The sequence below is a fragment of the Heterodontus francisci genome, chromosome 17 (genome assembly GCF_036365525.1).
Source record: "Heterodontus francisci isolate sHetFra1 chromosome 17, sHetFra1.hap1, whole genome shotgun sequence".
Classification (NCBI taxonomy): Eukaryota; Metazoa; Chordata; class Chondrichthyes; order Heterodontiformes; family Heterodontidae; genus Heterodontus; species Heterodontus francisci.
The window spans coordinates 92,433,712-92,456,435 of record NC_090387.1 but is presented as its reverse complement, the minus strand read 5'-3'; the positions used below and the strand labels follow the sequence as shown (position 1 = coordinate 92,456,435).

Here is a 22,724-nt window from a genome sequence, read left to right as displayed (position 1 = left end):
ATCTTGCATGCGGCAGCTCATCTACATATGCAGGGCAGTCCGCCCCACCCAATCACGTGGCAGGCGTGGGCTCTGTGATGCCAGCAATGGCACCAGCTGCTTCTGCGCAGGCGCTGGTGCCATTTTAAAGGGCTGCCAGACCTGCATAGTTGAAGCCATTACACCCGCCCCTCCCCCAAATACACTATAAATTGATTTCTGGCCCGTACCCACACCCCCAGTACAAAAAAAATAGATGGCTGCCCCGTTCCACCACCCCCCCCAAAAACACTTACATTTAATATCTGATCTTCCCCCACCCTCACACATGGAATAAAGTGCAGAGGTCACCCCTCCCCACCCACACTAGAAATGCAAAGTTGACCCCCCCGCCCACTTCACTAAAAACCTAAGTTTCCCCCTTCCCCTCCTTGGTGGTGCCAACTTTCCCTGGATGGGAAAGTGAAGGCGCCAGTGCCAGCGTGTCGCACGGAAGCTCGCGGACTGCCAGTAAGATCACGGTGAAAGGTATGTAAATGTAAATCCTTTATTTAAATATTTAGTTGTGTCCAGTCGCTGGGCGTCGCCACCGCCAGGAAGATCGGGCCCAGCAATCCCGGCGTCGGGCTCTGTGGCAGGCGGCTGCCGGTGCAATCTTCTGCCCCCTCGCCACGGAGCCCGATGTCGGGAGCTCAACAAAATCCAGCCAGTGATGGTAACCACAATAAACTAAAATCTCTTACCACCACCAAAGTCGCTGCAGCTCCAACCTCAAGTTGACTGATGAGTTTCTGTCCAAACTAAAGATGTGGAGGAGGAGAATTACTGATTACTGATTAAACGGCACCTCTAACCTAACAAAACTCAAACAATACAGTCTGAAATATCCTGTATTCACTGACAGGAAATCTGGCAATGGAACAGCACTTTTTGTCAGCATAGACTAGAGTGCAGATACAGCAAGGATTAGACAAAGAGTAAAGTTCCCTGTATACAGTCCCATCAAACACTCGAAGGGCAGGTACAGAGTGAAGAGAGAACAAAAAACAAACATGCACCCTATAGCTTTTCACAGACAATGAAACACAATTGTTACATAGGGAAAAAGCTTCCTTGCAACAAAGTCTGATAAAATCAATGTCTACTATATATTTATAGGAACTGCCAGAGGCATGTGACAGTCAGAAATAAGTCATTCATTTTTTACTTGTTCTTGGGAAGTGAGTGTCACTGGCAAGGCCACCATTTATTACCCGTTCCTAATTGCCCCTGAGCAGGTGGTGGTGAGCCACCTACAAATGAGTGGCTTGCTAGGCTATTTCAGAGGACAGTTAAGAGTCAACCACATTGGTATGGGTCTGCAGTCGCATACAGGCCAGACTGGGTAAGGATGGCAGAGTTCCTCCCCTGAAGAACATTAGTAAACCAGATGGATTTTTTTACAACAATTCAGTAGTTTCAAGATCATTATTAATGAGACTAGCATTTTTTCCCAGATTTACTAATTAATTGAATTTAAATTTCCCCAGCTGCCTTGGCAGGATTTGAACTCATGTCGCCAGAGCATTAGTCCAGGTGTCTGGATTACTAGTGCAATAACGTTACCACTACACTATCGTCCCCCATATTTGCCAATTTTTCACTGCAACTTTCTCTGTCCCTGTGAAGACTGTCACTAACCTCACGGCCAGCAGCTCGGATTGTTCCTTCTGCTTTGTGTCAGATGTTTAACATTGTAAAAATGTTTCACTCAAGAGCAAACAGCAGCTTGTGGGCTACAGAGCTTGAGCACAGAGCACGAGCTGGCTGGATGAACTTCTACCGAAGGGAACTGCAAACAGAGTGAAGATTTTATAACGGGTTTTCAATGTCAGTGGGAATTAGGTACCAAGCAATTTAAACTGAGGGACAGCAGCAAAAGATAAATACTTTACAGAAGTAGCAGCAACAGAAAGGGTAATCAATCTATTTGCTGCCTCAGTTTTAACTAAATCATTGGTTATAATTTAGGGATTTAGGGATTCATTAACTTAAACCATCACATATGAGGCAAGAGTAAAAACCAAACCATCAACATGAAATAAGTAAATCGATCCAAGAGGATACATTTACTAAGCTGAGCAGTACATGAAGCTAAATTAACATTTTTGGGGATTCAGTTCGCACTAAAGTTAAATAAATAACTACTATATAAACATTTAATAAGTAAATAAATAGAGGAGAAAATAGCTACATAGGCAGTGTTTCAGGACTGCAGAATGTGAGAGGTTGTGAACAGCGAGACTGTCCTTGATGTCCACACTTGTAAAAAATGCCATTCCATATCATAATCACTGAGTTAACGTGCAAGGTACAGACACTTTGACACATTGGGGGGTGGGGGGAGAAGGGGAATTATCTGGCTAATTTACTCCTCAACACAGTCAAATTACAGAGAGCTATAGATACAGCAGGAAGAGAGCATGACTGACAATCAGTAGGATAAGGGGAATCCAGTGGAGAGGGTGAATTCACAGAATGTGGTCCTGGCCAATAGATGAGATGTTCTTCATACCTGTGATGAAAGGAAAAAGGCTATGGGAAGGACAACCACAATGTTAGCAAAGCACCATGAAGCAAAGGAGGGGTGATAGAGAAGCAGAACATAGTCATAGGGGAACAAAGGAACATAGGAACAGGAAGAGGCCATTTAACTCAAGTTTGTTCTGCTATTCAATGAGATCATGGCTCATCTGTGATATAGCTCTATATACCCACCTTTGTCCCATATCCCTTAATAACTTTGGTTAACAAAAATCTATCAACCTCAGATTTAAAATTAACAACTGACTTAGCAATAATTAGCAGTAGCAGAAGAGAGTTCTGAACTTCTATCACCCTTTGCATATAGAACTGTTTCCTAACTTAATTCCTGAAAGGCCTGGCTTTAATTTTTAAAACTATGGCCTCTAGTTCTAGACTTTCCAACCTACAGAAATCTCTATCTAGATTCTCTCTACCTACCATATCAGTTCCTCTTAATATCTTGAAATCTTTGATCAAATCACCCCTTTAGCTTCTAAATTCCAGGGATTACAACTCTTTTTGTGTAATCTGTCCTCTAACCTTGCAGGTCAGGTATCATTTTGATAAATCTACGCTGCACACCCTCCAAGGCCAATCTATCCTTCCTAATGTGCGGTGCCCAGAACTGCTCACAGTACTCAGATGTGGTCTAAGCTTTTTCTCGCTGAAATATGACTTCTACCCCATTTCTTTCTGGTCCTCTAGATATCAAGGCCAGCACTCCATTAGCCTTTTTGATTATTTTCTATATCTGTCCATGTGGCTTTCAATTGCTTCATCTGAGTTGTGAATAAATATGGTGAACAGATGAAGCCCGACACAGATCCTTGCAGGAAACTGCCAGTCACATCCTGCCAATTGCCTGTCTCTCTATCTCCCTACTCTCTATCTCCTGCTGCTTAGCCATTTCCTAACCAGATGGATAATTTTACTTCAATCAGTTTCAACTTTATCTGTGAGGGTCTTTACCAAATTTTTCTGGAAATTTATAGAAATAACATCCATAGATATTCCTTTCTCACTACTTCACTCGATTCTTCAAAAAACTCAATTGGTTCATCAGGCATGATCTTTTTGGTTAGCTGGAAATTTTCAAGGTGTTCAGTCACTCTATCCTTAATCGACGCCAATAGATGCTCAACTAACTGGTCCACTATTTCCTGGTTCCCCTTCTCACCTTTCTTGAACAGCAGAGTAATACACACAATTTTACAACCTAAAGGAACAGTTCCTGAATTGAGAGAACTTTAGAAGATTATAGTTAGGGCATCTGCAATGTACTCACCCACTTCCTTTAAAATACTGGCTTGGAAACCATTTAATCCTGGAGATTTATCACTCTTTAGTGCCATTATTTTCTTCATTACTGTTATTTTGCTTACATTAATTGTGGTGAGTACTGTCCCTGATTCAATATTAGTTGCCTTGGGATATTCAGCATGTTAACTTCTTCCTCAACTGTAAATACTGCCACAAAGTAATTATTCATCATGTTCGCCATTTCCTAATTTTCATTGACAATATCACCGATAGCAGTTTTCACGGGGCCCACATTGCTCCTGACTAGTCTTTAATTCCTTATATTTTTGTGTTGATTTTAATATGCCTTGCAGATTTCTTTTCATACTGCCTTTTTATAGTTATTACTATCTGTTTGGTCATCTTTTGTCACTCGTTCTATCTCTCGCAGTTTCCAGGCTCTGTACTAGTCTTTGCATTTTTGTATGCTTTTTCTTTTTGTCTAATATTGTCTCTTACCTCTTTAGTCATCCATGGCTGTTTTTATTGCCATTAGAGCTCTTTCCCTTTACGGGTATAAACATGTTAAATTCTTCTTTGAACATCTCCCACTGATTTTCTGTCATTTTATCCATTAACAGATTTGTCCAGTTAACGGTGTGCTATCTCTGTCTTACCGCATTGAAGTCAGCCGGACCTAAATCTTGAAACTTTGTAGCTGTTTTGCGTTTTGCCCTTTTAAATGCTACGTTGAACTTGATCGTATGAAAATAGCTATAAGATAAATGTTCACGCATTGTTAGGTTACTAAATAAATCAGGCTCACTACTCATTAATAAATCTAATATGACTGGCCCCTTGTTGGTTCTAGAACATCTCCCAAAAATGTCATAGGTTGAAGTGCAAAAAATCTGGAACAAGAACCGAACTCGCCTGAAACCCGCCCATTTCTGGTTTTAATGGAGGTGGATTGAGGGGTAGGCGACCAAGCTGCTCACAACATGCAGGTTGCTCATTTACATATAAAATGAAAGCAGGCAGCCTCATTATAAACAGTTTTTCTATATTTTTAACCACAAGTGACGAAAGCTGAGGATGCTGGGAGTGAATTGGCACTTTCAAGATTGAGGTGGTAAATTTTTGTTAGGTCACGGTATCAAGGGATATGGAGCAAAGACAAGTAAATGGAATTCGGGCACAGATAAGCCATGATCTAACTGAATGGTGGAACATGGCCTCCTCCTGTTTCTCCAAATGTTACTATATAATTTAGTAGCTGTCACACTTTTAAGATTTTAATGCTTGCCCTCAGAGTTCACTTATACAATGAGGCTATGAAGTGAAAATAAACTCGTTTGTGGCTTTAGAATTACTCAAGTCTGCCTCCTGGGAGATAGGAGAACTGATATGGGGCATGGACGAGATCATAGTGACCAGTACACACAACTGGTCTTACTGTTACATCCCCCAGTTCATACAACTAGATATTGGGCAGTGAACGTGCACTCCAGATTGTAGTGCACATGAGGTTCACCTGCAGAAGTAGCTGGTGACACTGCAGACAGAACATTCACTGCTTACCTGAGATCTGTAACAGTAATTGTCAGCTGGTGTTATTCAGCACCTTTTAATTCAAGGTTTTAATAAATAGTACCTTTCAAACACTGAAAGGAATATCATGCACCAAAGATTAAAGTTGGGATTAATGTGAAAAGTTAAATTAAGAAAGCAGCAAATACTGAAATGTGCAATTACGCCAACAAGTTTAACTTGCAGGACATTCTTCTGACTTAATTCAACAGAGGTGATTATCCATTTAAAACAATCTGATTAACGCTTGCATACAATATTTTTTTTTTATTAATTCATGGGATGTGGGCGACGCTGGCCAGGACAGCATTTATTGCCCATCCCTAATTGCCCTTGAGAAGGTGGTGGTGAGCTGCCTTCTTGAACCGTTGCAGTCCATTTGGGGTAGGTAGACACACAGTGCTGTTAGGAAGGGAGTTGAAGGATTTTGACCCAGCGACAGTGAAGGAACGGTGATCTAGTTCCAAGTCAGGATGGTGTGTGACTTGGAGGGGAACTTGCAGGTGGTGATGTTCCCATGTATTTGCTGCCCTTGTCCTTCTAGTTGGTAGAGGTCGCGGGTTTGGAAGGTGCTGTCTGAGAAGCCTTGGTGCGTTGCTGCAGTGCATCTTGTAGATGGTACACACTGCTGCCACTGTGAGTCGGTGGTGGAGGGAGTGAATGTTTGTTGATGGGATGCCAATCAAGCGGGCTGCTTTGTCCTGGATGGTGTCGAGCTTCTTGAGTGTTGTTGGAGCTGCACCCATCCAGGCAAGTGGAGAGTATTCCATCACACTCCTGACTTGTACCTTGTAGATGGTGGATGGAACAGAAGGACAGGTAAACACACATAATCGTCCATGAATACCATCCTCAGTGTGTTTAAAACAAAACTATTCGATATAAATATACAACTTTAAAACCTGGTCCAGTTGTAGGAGTTATTAGCATCAATATCAACAAACCTCAATCTAGATCAATGCTGGATAGGATAATAGCTAATCTAACCACTGCAATCACTATGCACACGCTGGTGCATCAACAGATATGATGAACAAATGAATCCTTTCCCACACACTGAGCATTTAAACAGCCTCTCGCCAGAGTGAATACGCTGGTGATTCAGTAGGTGGGACGACTGAGTGAATCCCTTTCCACACACAGTGCAAATGAATGGCCTCTCCCTGGTGTGAACACGCTGGTGTGTCAGTAAGTGTGAGGACTGAGTGAATGATTTCCCACATATGGAGCATGAGAATGGTCTCTCTCCAGAATGAGCACGCTGGTGCCTCAAGAGGGTGGAGGACTGAGTGAATCCCTTCCCACACATGGAGCAGGTGAATAACCTTTCTTTATCGTGAATACGTTCATGTGTCAGTAGGTGGGAGGACTGAGTGAATCTCTTCCCGCACGTGGAGCAGGTAAATGGGTGCTCCCTGGTGTGAATACGCTGGTGCGTGAGTAGATGGAAGGACCGAGAAAATCCTTTTCCACACACAGAACAGGTGAACGGCTTTTCTCCTGTGTGGACTCGCTGGTGTGTCAGTAGGCTGGAAGACTGAGTGAATCCTTTCCCACACACAGAGCAGATGAATGGTAGCTCTCCAGTGTGACTCCGCCGATGAATTTCCAGCTCAGATGGGTAATTGAATCCTTTCCCACAGTCCCCACACATGCACGTTTTTTCCCTGCTGTGGTTGCCCTTATGTCTTGCCAGGTTGGATGATCGGCTGAAGCCTCGTCCACACACAGAGCACGTGTACGGTTTCTCCCCATTGTGAATGGTGCAATGTTTCTTCAGGTTACGGGACTGGATAAAGCTCTTTCCACAGACAGTGCACTGGAACCCTGTCCCTCGGGTGTGTGTGTCTTGGTGCTTTACCAGCCACACTGATGTTTTAAACTTTTTCCCACAGACAGAACACTCGAACTGTTTCCCTTCCAAAGTTAACATCTGGTCATTTTCACAGTCTGGCAAGTCAACTGATGTTTGGTTTGAGCTTTCAATCCGCAAATGCTCCATTGCTGACATACTGCAAAATAAATTTACAAAAGTTATTAGTTGAGTATAGGATAGATATTCAGCAAGAGCACTGTAGTTTTCATGGTACTTTCGTCCTGATGTCATTTGCACTAAGCTGTAAATACACCATCCTGTCCATTACTCTGTATTCCTGGATTTGATCAATTTTTGCCCTTTCTGTTATTTCTCTTTCCCAGAACATATTGACTTAGTTAAAAGTATGATTCAGCTATTGCTTTTGGAACTCAACCAAATGTCCATTCTTCATCTGTCAGCCTGGATAGCCAGTATTAGAGCTGGGTTATCAACTGTGGTAGGTTGCCTCACAGCTCAGCTCAACATTCATCTCACCCAGTGACAACCCAGTGTCACTGAAGGTAGAACCTGGGCTGTTCTTTTCTTTTCCTTTCATTTATCAAAGATTAAATAATTGTTCTGGCTGCAGTCTTCACTACCAGAGCACAGATAGAACCTGACAATGTCCGACATAAGAATAGAAGAAACAGGAGAAGATGTGTGCCTACTGAAGCCCTTCCTGTACCAAGACGGCAGATACACACATTGTGTGCCTATTGACCTCCTTCCTGTACCAAGAGGGCAGATATATGCACTGTGGAGCCCACTGACTCACGTCCTGTACCAAGAGGGCAGATACATGCACTGTGGAGCCCACTGACCCCCTTCCTGCACCAAGATGGCAGATACTCTGTGCTGCCTACTGACCCTCTTCCTGGACCAAGATGGCAGATACACACAAAAACAAGAAATGCTGGAATCACTCAGCAGATCTGGCAGCATCTGTGGAAAGAGAAGCAGAGTTAACATTTCAGGTCAGTGACCCTTCTTCGGAACTGACAAATATTAGAAAAGTCACAGATTATAAGCAAGTGAGGTGGGGGTGGGGCAAGAGATAACAAAGGAGAAGGTGCAGATTGGACCAGGCCACATCGCTGACCAAAAGGTCATGGAGCAAAGGCAAACAATATGTTAATGGTGTGTTGAAAGACAAAGCATTAGTACAGATTAGGTGTAAATACACTGAATATTGAACAGCAGCAAGTGCAAATCTGAAAAAAAACCTGAAAAAAACACACACTGTGCTGCCTACTGACCTCCTTCCTGCACCAAGATGGCAGATACACACACTGCAGTGCCCACTGACCCCCTTCCTGTACCAAGATGGCAGATACACACACTGCAGTGCCCACTGACCCCCTTCCTGTACCATGAGGGCAGATACACTGTGCTGCCTATTGACCCCCTTCCTGTACCAAGATGGCAGATATACTGTGCTGCCTACTGATCTCCTTCCTGTACCGAGAGAGCAGAAACAAGCACTGTGGAGCCCACTGATCCATTTCCCGTACCATGAAGGCAGGTACACACACGGTACTGCCTACTGACCTCCTTTCTGTACCAATATGGTGGATCTATACATGCATTGTGCTGCCTACTGACCCCCTTCCTGTACTGAAGACAGATACATACACTGTGGAGCCCACTTCCTGTACCAAGATGGTAGATACACACACTGTACTGCCTACTGACCTCCTTCCTGTACCAAGATGGCAGATACATGCACTGCGCTGCCTACTGACCCCTTTCCTGTACCATTATGGCAGATACACGCAATGCGCTGCCTACTGACTCCCTTCCTGTACCAAGATGGCAGATACACTCACTGGGCTGCCTACTGACCCCTTTCCTGTACCATTATGGCAGATACACGCAATGCGCTGCCTACTGACTCCCTTCCTGTACCAAGATGGCAGATACACTCACTGGGCTGCTTACTGACCCCTTTCCTGTACCAAGATGGCAGATACACTCACTGGGCTGCTTACTGACCCCTTTCCTGTACCAAGATGGCAGATACACTCACTGGGCTGCCTACTGACCCCTTTCCTGAACAAAGATAGAGTCATAGAATCGAAGAATGGTTACAGCACCGAAGGAAACTATTTGGCCCATTGAGCCCATACCAGCTCACTGTAGAACAATTTAACTAGTCCTACTCCCCCACACTTTCCCCATAATCATGCAATTTCTTTTCCTTTCATGTGCTTATCCAATTCCCTTTTAATAGCTGAAATGGCAGATACATGAACTGCAGTGCACACTAACCTCTTCCTGTACTAAGATTGCAAATGTAAACCTGCCTGTAAAAAAGCGTCTGGATTTTCTGACAGGAAATGTGGACTACTCAGGACTAGAAGGAAAAAGTGAGTATTCTTCTATAAGATAAATAAAGTAAATCCTGAACTCAGTGAGAGAAAGAAAAGTGTGGCATGTCGGATTACAATTTATTTCTGCCCCTTAAAATACTCACCGCAAATAATTTTTGACCTTTTTAAAAATGTTCTTAGTTTAACAGTATTTGTGAAAGTGTCTTGTCTATTAACTGTGAGGGTCAATAGTTGTGGCCACTACGTGCTTGTCTCCCGTGACAGCCATTCCGGCCTCCCAGTTCTTCTAATAGCCTGGCCCAAAACGGTCCCCCAGCGTTCAGCTCTGAGAATTTCACCAGTCTATTCCCTACCCAGTAACTGGCTGTGGAGATCGAGATCAGGGTAAGAATAGGGGAAGCAGGGGCATAATGTGACCCTGTCCTAGGTAGGTGAAATCTGGACAGGAACATAGGGTCCTGTCGGCCTGTGATGTGAACTGTTGTTTAATGTGTTTTATTACTAGAGTCAGGCAGTTTGGTGCTGCTCCCCGAGGATGGCAGCCTCCCCTCCCCGAGGACGGCAGCCTCCCCTCCCCGAGGACGGCAGCCTCAACACCCTGAAGCTGGGCTTCAGCAGGGAAGGGTGGGAGTCAGTGAATTGAATGAGTTTGGTTTCGATTTTATTATTTTGAGAACGGCATATTGTAAAAGTCTATAAAATTGGACAAAAACCTTTTGTTAGAAATTACTTATATTGAGGATGTTTTTGTGGGATTGCTGTTTATTCTGTGATCAATTCTGTAGTGTCATGATCCTGTTTTCTTTCTCCTCAGGAAATAAGCAGTAAAGGCCTGCTCGGGTATAAAATTGAAACCCAACCTGGGCCCGACCTGACCACAGCCAACCCGAACCCGAAACGGGCCAGAGTCCTTTAATTCTTTTTCGTGCCCGACCCGACACGAATATTGCAATAACTTTAATGATATCAAACGTGTTATTGTGCTCTACCTTATCCAAATGGTGACACTAGTGATCCTGTTCATCTGTTCCGGCAGCAGGCTATTCCTGTAGATGGAGTTGTGGGGAATCATGGGTGAGCCTGATCCCGTGAGGTCTGGGAAACAGCACTGTCCATCCTGACCCGACCCGAGCCCGAATGCTGGACTCGGAATATAGACCCAACCCAACCCGAACCCGACACATGTAGTCGGGTTCGGGTTGGGTAGTCAGGCTTTAATAAGCGGTGTCCCTTTAAGGCTGTAAAAGATCAGTACTTTAAGGCAGCCAGCTCCAGAGATTGGACTGGATAGTTGCCCGGAAACAACCACACAAATCGAGAAGGGACGAGATACAATGTTGCCGACTGCCTTTTGAAAACTGGCTAATTGGTTTGTTCAGACAGAGAGACCGACACACCGTGCCAGCATGTACTGAAGGGAGAAAGGAGAGCTCTCTAAGACAATTTGTGGAGCTTCTCTCTCAAAGTTCTAAAAACTTAAAGCCAGATTAATTCCTTGAAGAAAATAATCAATTATTGATCTGCTGTGTTCATCGCTGGAAGACAGAAGAAAGGTTTGATGCATCCAATGCTGAACTGAACTGCTGAATTCCTATCTCTGAAAGGATTCTTTCCTCATCGAACCTTGGAAGACTGCAAGTGAACTTGGACTGTGTAGAATTTGAAGACCAATCATAGGAAGCGTAATCTGCAAAGATTTTATTGTTATTTCTGTTATTTCAGGCAGCTAATTAAACACCAAACTACCATTAGTTTGGGTATATATATGCGAATGCAGGAGTTAAGATTTTTAAATAAGCTGTAAGGTCTTCAGATATCAGTTTATCTTAGTAGTGTTTAGATACCCTGGTTTCATTCACCTCATTTGGGGGTTACTAGATTGTTCAATTCGGCTGCTGCTTTCTTTAATTTGAAAAGCTTAAAAAATATGTATGATATGGCCTGTGCAGTGGCGGGACTGAATTGACAGCGCATTGCTCCCACTGCAGTCAGAATTTTATATATATATTTATTTATTATTTATTTCGAGATACAGCACTGAAACAGGCCCTTCGGCCCACCGAGTCTGTTCCGACCATCAACCACCCATTTATATTAATCCTACATTAATCCCATATTCCTACCACATCCCCACCTTCCCTCAATTCCCCTACCACCTACCTATACTAGGGGCAATTTATAATGGCCAATTTACCTATCAACCTGCAAGTCTTTTGGCTGTGGGAGGAAACCGGAGCACCCGGAGAAAACCCACGCAGACACAGGGAGAACTTGCAAACTCCGCACAGGCAGTACCCAGAATCGAACCTGGGTCGCTGGAGCTGTGAGGCTGCGGTGCTAACCACTGCGCCACCCCACCCACCCCCCCCCCATGCCCCCCTACAATTGATTGGGGGCTTTGTCTTGAGTAGTTGTAACATAACAGTAGGAACAACGCAGAAGCAGTTTTTAATTAAACGCAACTTAACCTTGAATCCTTCTATCTGTTGCATCTTTGCTTTGATTTATAAGTTAGTTCGGAATTCTCTGAAATCTTCATATTACAAACTATTCCAAGAATTGGGAGAGTCAGACTGACTGAATAGCTCCGTGGAGAGCCAGCATGAACCCGATGGGCAGAATAGCCCCCTTCAATGCCATAAATAACTCTATGACTCTAGCTGCTAAGCATTTACAGCACATAAACATACTATTCAGCCCAAAAGGTTTATGCTGGTGGTTATGCTCCACTCGAGACTCTTCCCAACCCCTCTTCGTCTAACCCCATCACTATATCTTTCTATTCCTTTCTCCCTCATGTACTTATACAGCTTCCTCTTAAATCTATTCACCTCAGCTACTCCTTGTGGTCGCAAGTTCCAGATTTTCAGTGCTCTTGGGGTAAAGAAATTTCTCCTGAGTTTCTTATTGAATTTACTGATCGTTTTTATTAATCTTATATTTATGGCCCCTAGTTCTGGTCTCACCCATAAGTGGAAACATCTTCATAACCTTTCATAACCTTGAAAACCTCTATAAAATCATCCAACAGTCTTCCCTTTTCGAGATGGTACAAGACCCAGGCCCAGAGGGTGGTGGGGTCTGGAACTCACTGCACGAGAGGGTGGTAGAGGCAAAAACCCTCACCGCATTTAAAACTTGGAGGTGCATTGACCTCCATGGCTAGGGACCAAGAGCTGGAAAGTGGGATTAGGTTGGATATCCTTTTTTGGCCAGCATAGACACAGTGGGCCGAAAGACCTCCTTCTGTACTGTATATTTTCAAATATTTCTATGGAAAGTGTGAAGCCCAGAGTGATCGGCAAACAAAGTGCATTGTAAACTTAGTGCTAAAGCCGGGAATTTGGTGCTAGTGGGAATTCAGTGCAGAGTGGGAGTGAGGTGCTGCTTTCTTTTTTTTTTGCTTTACCTCCAGTAGATGGTGACTGTTTCCTCTTTGTCTCTAAGCTAGGAAACTGTAACTTGCTATTAATTTACTAAATTAGTAACTAATTCACTAATCAAATAAATAAATAAGGTTAGAGAGACATGGCAGGGCAGGTGGTGTGCCCTAACTGCATCACATGGGGGTCTGTGGGGAGCTCTGTGATTCAGGACAGCCATATCTGTGGTAAGTTTCAGCAGCTTCAGCAACTTTGGCTCAGAACTGTTGAGCTAGAGTCTGAGCTACAGACATTTCTGACAGTCAGGGAGTGGGGGGTGGCGGGGGGGGGGGGGGGGCGTTGGTGGGGAAGACTTACCTGGACACATTGTTCCAAGAAGCAGTCACAGATCTTAGGTTAAGTAGCACTTTGGAACTGGTCAATGGTCAGGGGCAGGAGGGTGTGACTGACAGTCAAGCAGGTATAGGAATTCAGGATGTAGTGATAGAGGGGCGTCGAATCTTTAGATTTTTAAGATTTAGAGATACAGCACTGAAACAGGCCCTTCGGCCCACCGAGTCTGTGCCGACCATTAACCACCCATTTATACTAATCCTACACTAATCCCATATTCCTACCACATCCTCACCTGTCCCTATATTTCCCTACCACCTACCTATACTAGGGGCAATTTATAATGGCCAATTTACCTATCAACCTGCAAGTCTTTTGGCTGTGGGAGGAAACCGGAGTACCCGGAGGAAACCCACGCAGAGACAGGGAGAACTTGCAAACTCCACACAGGCAGTACCCAGAATTGAACCCGGGTCGCTGGAGCTGTGAGGCTGCGGTGCTAACCACTGCGCCACTGTGCCGCCCTTGACTTTGACCAAAAGGTACGAGGTACTTCTTACCTGTGTGGCTGAGAACAAGGACTGCAGGGTGGATGGGCAAACTGACCATGGTGCAGGAAGCCATTCAAGTGGAGTGAGTGAAAAGGAATGTGGTAACGATAGTGGTCAGTATAGTCAGGGGGACAGATACTGTTCTCTGCAGCTGTAACCGGGAGTTCCTAAGGTTCCGTTGCCTAGCCAGTGCCAGGGTTAAAGACATCTCCTCATGGCTGGAGTCAAACTTGGAGTAGGAGGGGGAGGACCCAATTGTCGTGGTCCACATAGGAACCAACAACCTAGGTAGAACTCGGAATGATGTTCTGCTGGGAGATTCTGAGGGTCGAAATTTAAACGCAGAATCTCGAAGATAATGATCTCTGAATGTTACATGAGCCATGCACTAATTGGCATTGGGTCAAGCAGATTAGAGAATTAAACATATTGCTCAAAGAGTGCTGCAGGAATGGGGCACTGGCACCTTTACAGGAGAAAGAGAGAGCTGTTCCATTCGTATGGGCTCTGCTTACGCCTGGCTGGGATCAGTGTCCGAGTGAACTGTATAACTAGTGCTTGGATAAGGCTTTAAGCTAAAAGGCAGATGTAGGGAGAATTAGAAGTCTAAAGAGAAACATCGAGGCAATAGAGTAGTTCGTGATTTGGGTAAAGACAAGCAGTGTGGGACTGGAAAGGACGGAGAGTTTAACAGTAATAGTGCATCAGCGAATAAAGTTCATGCAAAGAACAGTAATAAAAAATAAACTTAAAGGCTCTTTATCTGAATGCAAGAAGCATTTGTAATAAGATAGATGAACTAGCAGCACAAATAGAGATAAATAGTTCCGATCTGATTGGCATTACAGGGACATGATTACAAGGTGACCAAGGTTGGGAAATAAATATTCTAGGGTACACAAATTTTGAAAAGACAGACAGAATGGCAAAGGAGTAGTAGTTCTGATAGTGAAGAATGACATAAGGACAGTAGTGAGAAATGATCTTGGCTCCGAAGATCAGGAAGTAGAATCAGTATGTGTGGAGATTAGGAATAACAAAGGTCACAAAACATTGGCGGGAGTGGTTTATAGGCCACCTAACAGTATTTATATTGTTGGACAGAGCATTAAGCAAGACATAATTGCAGCTTGTAACAAAGGCAATGTAACAATCAAGGGGACTTTAATCTTCATATCGGATCGACAAATCAAATTGGCAAAGGTAATCAGGAAGATGAGTTTGCAGAATGCTTTCACAACAGTTTCCTGGAACAATACGTTGTGGAATCAAATTAGGGCAAAGCTATTTTAGATCTAGTATTGTAAAATGAGGCAGGTTTAATTAGTAATCTCATGTAAAAGATCCTCTGGGAAAAAGTGATCATAATACAATTGAATTCTATGTTAAGTTTGAGAGCGACATACCACAGTCCCAAACAAGAAACTTAAGTAAAGCCAATTACATAGGTATGAGAGGAGAGCTGGCTAATGCTGATTGGCTAAATAGATTAAAAGATACAGCAGTAAATAAACAGTGGTAAACAGTTAAATAAACAATTCAAAATGTTCAACAAACATACATTCCATCAAGAAAAACAAAAACTCAGTGAGAAAGATCCATGCGTGGCTACTAGGGAAGTTAAGGATAGTATTAGATTAAAAGAAGAGGCTTATAATGTTGCAAAGAACTGTAGTAAGTGTGAAGATTGGGAGAGTTTTAGAAATCAGCAAAGAGCTATCAAAAAGTTGACAAAAAGGGGAAAAAATAGAATTGGAGAGTAAAATAGCCAGTATATAAAAAGAAGAGTAGCTAAAGTACATGTTAGTCTCTTAGAGGCAGAGACAGGAGAAATTCTTATGGGGAATGAGGAAATGGCAGACATGTTGAATAAATATTTTGTTTCACAGTAGAAGACACAAATTACATACCAGAAGTAAAGGGTAACCAAGGGATGAATAAGAGTGAGGAACTTCAGGTAATTAATATTACAGAAAAGCCAACAAATCCCCAAGACCTAATAAACCTACATCCTAGGATTCTAAAAGAGGTAGCTGCAGAGATAGTGGATACACTGGTTAATATTTTCCAAAATTCCCTAGATTCTAGCATGGTCCCAGCAGATTGGACGTTTGCAAATGTAACACCTCTATTCAAGAAATGAGGGAGAGAGAAAACAGGGGGGGAACGACAGGCCAGTTAGCCTGACGTCATTTGTCGGGATAATGCTGGAATCTACTTTTAAGAAAGAGAAAATCATAGTATGATCAGACAGAGTCAAAATGGTTTAGCAAAAGGGAAACTGTGTTTGACAAATTTTTAGAGTTTTTTGAGGATGTCACTAGTTCTTTTTTTTTCTTTCTTTTGGGCCTCCTTATCTCGAGAGACAATGGATACGCGCCTGGAGGTGGTCAGTGGTTTGTGAAGCAGCGCCTGGAGTGGCTATAAAGGCCAATTCTGGAGTGACAGGCTCTTCCACAGGTGCTGCAGAGAAATTTGTTTGTTGGGGCTGTTGCACAGTTGGCTCTCCCCTTGCGCCTCTGTCTTTTTTCCTGCCAACTACTAAGTCTCTTCGACTCGCCACAATTTAGCCCTGTCTTTATGGCTGCCCGCCAGCTCTGGCGAATGCTGGCAACTGACTCCCACGACTTGTGATCAATGTCACACGATTTCATGTCACGTTTGCAGACGTCTTTATAACGGAGACATGGACGGCCGGTGGGTCTGATACCAGTGGCGAGCTCGCTGTACAATGTGTCTTTGGGGATCCTGCCATCTTCCATGCGGCTCACATGGCCAAGCCATCTCAAGCGCCGCTGACTCAGTAGTGTGTATAAGCTGGGGGTGTTGGCCGCTTCAAGGACTTCTGTGTTGGAGATATAGTCCTGCCACCTGATGCCAAGTATTCTCCGAAGGCAGCGAAGATGGAATGAATTGAGACGTCGCTCTTGGCTGGCATACGTTGTCCAGGCCTCGCTGCCGTAGAGCAAGGTACTGAGGACACAGGCCTGATACACTCGGACTTTTGTGTTCCGTGTCAGTGCGCCATTTTCCCACACTCTCTTGGCCAGTCTGGACATAGCAGTGGAAGCCTTACCCATGCGCTTGTTGATTTCTGCATCTAGAGACAGGTTACTGGTGATAGTTGAGCCTCGGTAGGTGAACTCTTGAACCACTTCCAGAGCGTGGTCGCCAATATTGATGGATGGAGCATTTCTGACATCCTGCCCCATGATGTTCGTTTTCTTGAGGCTGATGGTTAGGCCAAATTCATTGCAGGCAGATGCAAACCTGTCGATGAGACTCTGCAGGCATTCTTCAGTGTGAGATGTTAAAGCAGCATCGTCAGCAAAGAGGAGTTCTCTGATGAGGACTTTCCGTACTTTGGACTTCGCTCTTAGACGGGCAAGGTTGAACAACCTGCCCCCTGATCTTGTGTGGAGGAAAATTCCTTCTTCAGAGGATTTGAACGCATGTGAAAGCAGCAGGGAGAAGAAAATCCCAAAAAGTGTGGGTGCGAGAACACAGCCCTGTTTCACACCACTCAGGATAGGAAAGGGCTCTGATGAGGAGCCACCATGTTGAATTGTGCCTTTCATATTGACATGGAATGAGGTGATGATACTTAGTAGCTTTGGTGGACATCCGATCTTTTCTAGTAGTCTGAAGAGACCACGTCTGCTGACGAGGTCAAAGGCTTTGGTGAGAGCAATGAAAGCAATGTAGAGGGGCATCTGTTGTTCACGGCATTTCTCCTGTATCTGACGAAGGGAGAACAGCATGTCAATAGTCGATCTCTCTGCACGAAAGCCACACTGTGCCTCAGGGTAGACGCGCTCGGCCAGCTTCTGGAGCCTGTTCAGAGCGACTCGAGCAAAGACTTTCCCCACTATGCTGAGCAGGGAGATTCCACGGTAGTTGTTGCAGTCACCGCGGTCACCTTTGTTTTTATAGAGGGTGATGATGTTGGCATCGCGCATGTCCTGGGGTACTGCTCCCTCGTCCCAGCACAGGCATAGCAGTTCATGTAGTGCTGAGAGTATAGCAGGCTTGGCACTCTTGATTATTTCAGGGGTAATGCTGTCCTTCCCAGGGGCTTTTCCGCTGGCTAGGGAATCAATGGCATCACTGAGTTCCGATTTGGTTGGCTGTATGTCCAGCTCATCCATGACTGGTAGAGGCTGGGCTGCATTGAGGGCAGTCTCAGTGACAGCATTCTCCCTGGAGTACAGTTTTAGGTAGTGCTCAACCCAGCGGTCCATCTGTTTGCGTTGGTCAGTGATTATGTCCCCCGATTTAGATTTGAGGGGGGTGATCTTCTTGATGGTTGGCCCAAGAGCTCTCTTCATGCCATCATACGTTCCTCTGATGTTTCCGGTGTCTGAGGCCAGCTGAATATGACTGCATAGGTGTTGCCAGTAGTCGTTTGCGCAACGCCTAGCTGTTCTTTGTGCAGTACTTCTGGCTGCTTTAAGTGCTGCGGATGTTAAATCGCTGGGGGCTTTCTTGTAGTTCAAAAGTGCAATGCGCTTAGCGGCTATGACAGGTTCCAGCTCTTCATTATGAGATTGAAACCAGTCTGCATTTCTCTTCGCACTTTTGCCGTAGGTGGTCAAAGCTGACTCATAGATGGCGTCTCTGATGTGGGCCCACTTGGTCTCAGCATCCCCTGTGGGAGTGTTTTGAAGGGCTGTTACAAGTGAATTTAGAAATTTTTGTAACAGCTGTGGGTGAGAAATTCTGCTCGTGTTGATGCGCGGGTGGCCCTTTTGCTTGGAATGATGCAACGTCTTCGGTCTGAGTCTAACCTTGCTGCACACCAGGGAGTGGTCGGTGTCGCAGTCCGCACTGTGGAAGCTGCGTGTGATTTGAACACTGTTTAAGGCGGCTCGCCTTGTCACTAGTAGGGTATGTTTTATTCCAGAAAGTCAGTTGGAGAGTGATGATACTGGATCCAATCTTTACTTAGTCTTACATTTATTTACAGAGTGAAACATTGCAAACGAACACCTCCAAATTCAACCACACCCCAGTTTCAGTCACTGTCTCTTTATATGTGCTCAAGTGAGACCCTAATTAATGCCCTCCATCTGCACATAATTAAACACAACTGATATATAATTAACAGGGTAAATAAAGGGCAGCCAGTAGATTCAGTATACTTCGATTTCCAAAAGGCATTCAATAAGATGCCACACAAAAAGTTAATAGGCAAGATAACAGCTCATGGAGTTGGGGGAATGGAGAATTGCTAATTGACAGGAAGTACACAATAAAGATTAATGGGGCATTTTCAAGTTAGCAGCCTATAATCAGTGGAGCACTGCAAGGCTCAGTGCTGGGGCTTCAGCTATTTACAATCTACATTGATGACTTGGATGGAGATACTGAGAGCAATGTGTCCACGTTTGCTGATGATATAATGTTTGGTAGGAATATAAGCTGTGAAGAGGGCACAAAGAGGCTGCAGAGATATAGACAGGTTAAGTGAGTGGGAAGCAACGTGACAGGTGGAGTATAATGTGGGGAAGTGTGAGGTTGTTCACTTTGGTAGTAAGAATAGAAAAGCAGAAGATTTCTTAAAAGGAGTGAGACTTCTAAATGCTGATGTTCAGGAAGACTTGGGTGTATTCAGACAAGGAGCACTGAAAGTTGGCATGCAGATGCAGCAAGCAATTAGGACGGCAAATGGCATGCTGGCCTTTATTGCAAGAGGATTGGAATACAAGAATAAGTAAGTCTTGCTACAATTGTACAGGGCTTTGATGAAATCATACCTAAAGTACTGTACGCAGTTTTGGTCTCCATGGGCTGAATTTTACACCCCCCTGGGGCCCTTCCCGACCCTCTCCCGCCGCCATTTTACGCAGGACGGCGGTGAAAAATGACCTGCCTGCCCCAGGCCAATTAAGGCCCTGTGCTCGACAGAGGGCCGCCCTCGATGCCCCAACCACCCCCCCAACATGCCCCCGTCCCCTCAATCGATCACCCTTGCCTCGCTGGGACCCAACAGATCACCCCGGCGTGCTAACAAAAACATACCTGCGTTCTGGGGTCCCCCGACATCATCTTCGCGCTGCTGGGTGCAGTCCTAACAGTGACCACCACCTCCGGTGGCGTTGCTGGGACAGAGAGCTGCCTGCCCGCTGATTGGCAAGCAGCTCTATTAGGTGGGACTTCCTACCTCAAGTGGGTGGAAGTCCCACCTCACACCAATTAGAGCCCAGTGACCCACAAAATATGGGTTGGATCCCCAGGCGAGGCGAAAGCGGGTTCGCTACTGACTTTTCAGTCGGTGGCCGGCTCCCATTTGCCTGGTAAAATCCCAGCCCATATCTAAGGAAGGATATACTGGCAATGGAGGCAGTACAGTGAAGGTTCACTAGATTGGTTCCTGGGATGAGAAGGTGAATAAATTGGGTCTATATTCTTTGGTGTTCATAAGAATCAGAGGTATCTCAGTAAGACATACAAGATTCCAAAGGGGCTTGACAGGTTGGATACTGAAAGGTTGTTCCCCCTGGCTGGGGAATCTAGAACATGGGGGCACAGTCTCAGGATAAGGGGTCAATCATTTAGGACTGAGATAAGGAGAAATTTCTTCTCTGAATTTTGTGAATCTTTGGAATTGTCTAACCCGGAGGGTTGTGGATGCTCCAGCATTGAGAATATTCAAGGCTAAGATAGATAGATTTTTTGGTCTCTCAGGGAATCAAGGTATTTGGAGAATTGGCGGAAAAATTAAGTTGAGGAAAAAGATCAGCCATGATCATACTGAATGGTGGAGCAGGCTCAAGGGGCCATAGGATCTACTCCGACTCCTAATTCTTATGTTTCTATAGGAGTATTTTATTCGGCACTTGGTGATACTGAGACACTTGATTGAGCTATAGTGCTAAATGGGCAGATGCCACCTGATTAGACCCTAGTCAATCCCAGGTTGAATGGTCGGAACTATAATTTAAGGTAATGTCAAACCTGCAAGGACAGATCCAGTGCCCTTTTAATTATTGTGGACAGGGATTGGGGGGGGGAAGAGAATGGCCATTCTCCTTTAATTATCCTGGGAATGAGGATGGTCCCTCTGCCTTTTAATGATCTGGAGGATGGCTTATACCCTGATTTAATTATCAGGTGGGGAGAATGGCCCATGCTCCTTTAAATATCCGGGAGGATGGCTGCTGTCCCTTTAATGACCTGACTCTGCCAGCAACAGCACAGACCGGGTAACACTTCACTCACCGCGCCCATCACCCTCCGATCGGGAGAGTCCGGCACCTCGAACCACCTTCCACAAACATTCCGCCTCCAGAGCTGAGAGATCGCAGGCCTCCAGGCCCGACTAGGCCCGCCCTGCCTCGCCTATTGGCTGGAGGACGAGCGCCTGCTCAGGCCTCCAGTCCAGGTCCGTGTTTATTATTGGTTATCCGCCTGTCAATCATGTAAAGGCGGGGATTCAGTGCCGGCCGGTCGGGCTCTGTCCCAGTTCCGGGCCTGGGCGACAGGAGAAAGGGGATTGGTATAGAGCAGAGTCTGTCTCCATGCAGAGGGGGTAGATATCCCTCTGCGGCACAATTTAACCAACACTCCTCACCCGAGCCCATGACTTCCAAATCCCCATGTCTCTTTCCCTCCTCTTAACCTCTTTTAGCAACATAGGACCACCACCAGCCGGGCAGAATCTGACCACCTCCAGCCGGGCAGAAACTGACCACCTCTGTGCCGGACAGAATCTGACCACCACCAGCTGGGCAGAATCTGACCACCACCAGCCGGGCAGAAACTGACCACCTCTGTGCTGGACAGAATCTGACCACCACCAGCTGGGCAGAATCTGACCACCTCCAGCCGGGCAGAAACTGACCACCTCCAGCCGGGCAGAAACTGACCACCACCAGCTGGGCAGAAACTGACCACCACCAGCCGGGCAGAAACTGACCACCACCAGCTGGGCAGAAACTGACCACCTCCAGCCGGGCAGAATCTGACCACCTCCAGCCGGGCAGAATCTGACCACCTCCAGCCGGGCAGAATCTGACCACCTCCAGCCGGGCAGAAACTGACCAACTCCGTGCCGGGCAGAAACTGACCACCACCAGCTGGGCAGAAACTGACCACCTCCAGCCGGGCAGAAACTGACCACCTCCAGCCGGGCAGAAACTGACCACCCCCAGCCGGGCAGAAACTGACCACCTCCGTGCCGGACAGAATCTGACCACCCCCAGCCGGGCAGAATCTGACCACCCCCAGCCGGGCAGAATCTGACCACCTTCAGCTGGGCAGAATCTGACCACCTCCAGCCGGGCAGAATCTGACCACCTTCAGCTGGGCAGAATCTGATCACCCCCAGCCGGGCAGAAACTGACCACCCCCAGCCGGGCAGAAACTGACCACCCCCAGCCGGGCAGAATCTGACCACCCCCAGCCGGGCAGAAACTGACCACCCCCAGCCGGGCAGAAACTGAACACCTTCAGCCGGGCAGAAACTGAACACCTTCAGCCGGGCAGAATCTGACCACCCCCAGCCGGGCAGAATCTGACCACCCCCAGCCGGGCAGAATCTGACCATCCCCAGCCGGGCAGAATCTGACCCCCCTCCCCCCCCAACCAGCCGGACAGAAACTGACCACCCCCAGCCGGGCAGAAACTGACCACCCCCAGCCGGGCAGAATCTGACCACCCCCAGCCGGGCAGAATCTGACCACCCCCAGCCGGGCAGAATCTGAACCCCCCCCCCCCCCCCCAGCCGGACAGAATCTGACCACCTGAGCCGTGCAGAAACTGACCACCTAAAGCCAGACAGAATCTCACCCCCACCCCACCCAGCCAGGCAGAATCTGACCACCTCCAGCCGGGCAGAATCTGACCAGCCCCAGCCGGGCAGAATCTGACCAGCCCCAGCCGGGCAGAAACTGAC

At 45.9% G+C, this 22,724-nt stretch overlaps 1 protein-coding gene across 1 annotated transcript; it reads right to left on the bottom strand.

Annotated features, from left to right (window-relative positions):
* Positions 1–530: 530 nt before the first annotated feature.
* On the bottom strand, positions 531–21,183 carry LOC137379124 (zinc finger protein 16-like). The gene is made up of 2 exons (XM_068049838.1): positions 21,050–21,183; positions 531–7,385 (listed from the first exon to the last, which is right to left on the bottom strand). The coding sequence occupies exon 2, from the start codon at positions 7,382–7,384 to the stop codon at positions 6,356–6,358; it is 1,029 nt and encodes a 342-aa protein (XP_067905939.1). The 5' UTR covers position 7,385; positions 21,050–21,183; the 3' UTR covers positions 531–6,355.
* Between the last annotated feature and the right edge of the window lie 1,541 nt (positions 21,184–22,724).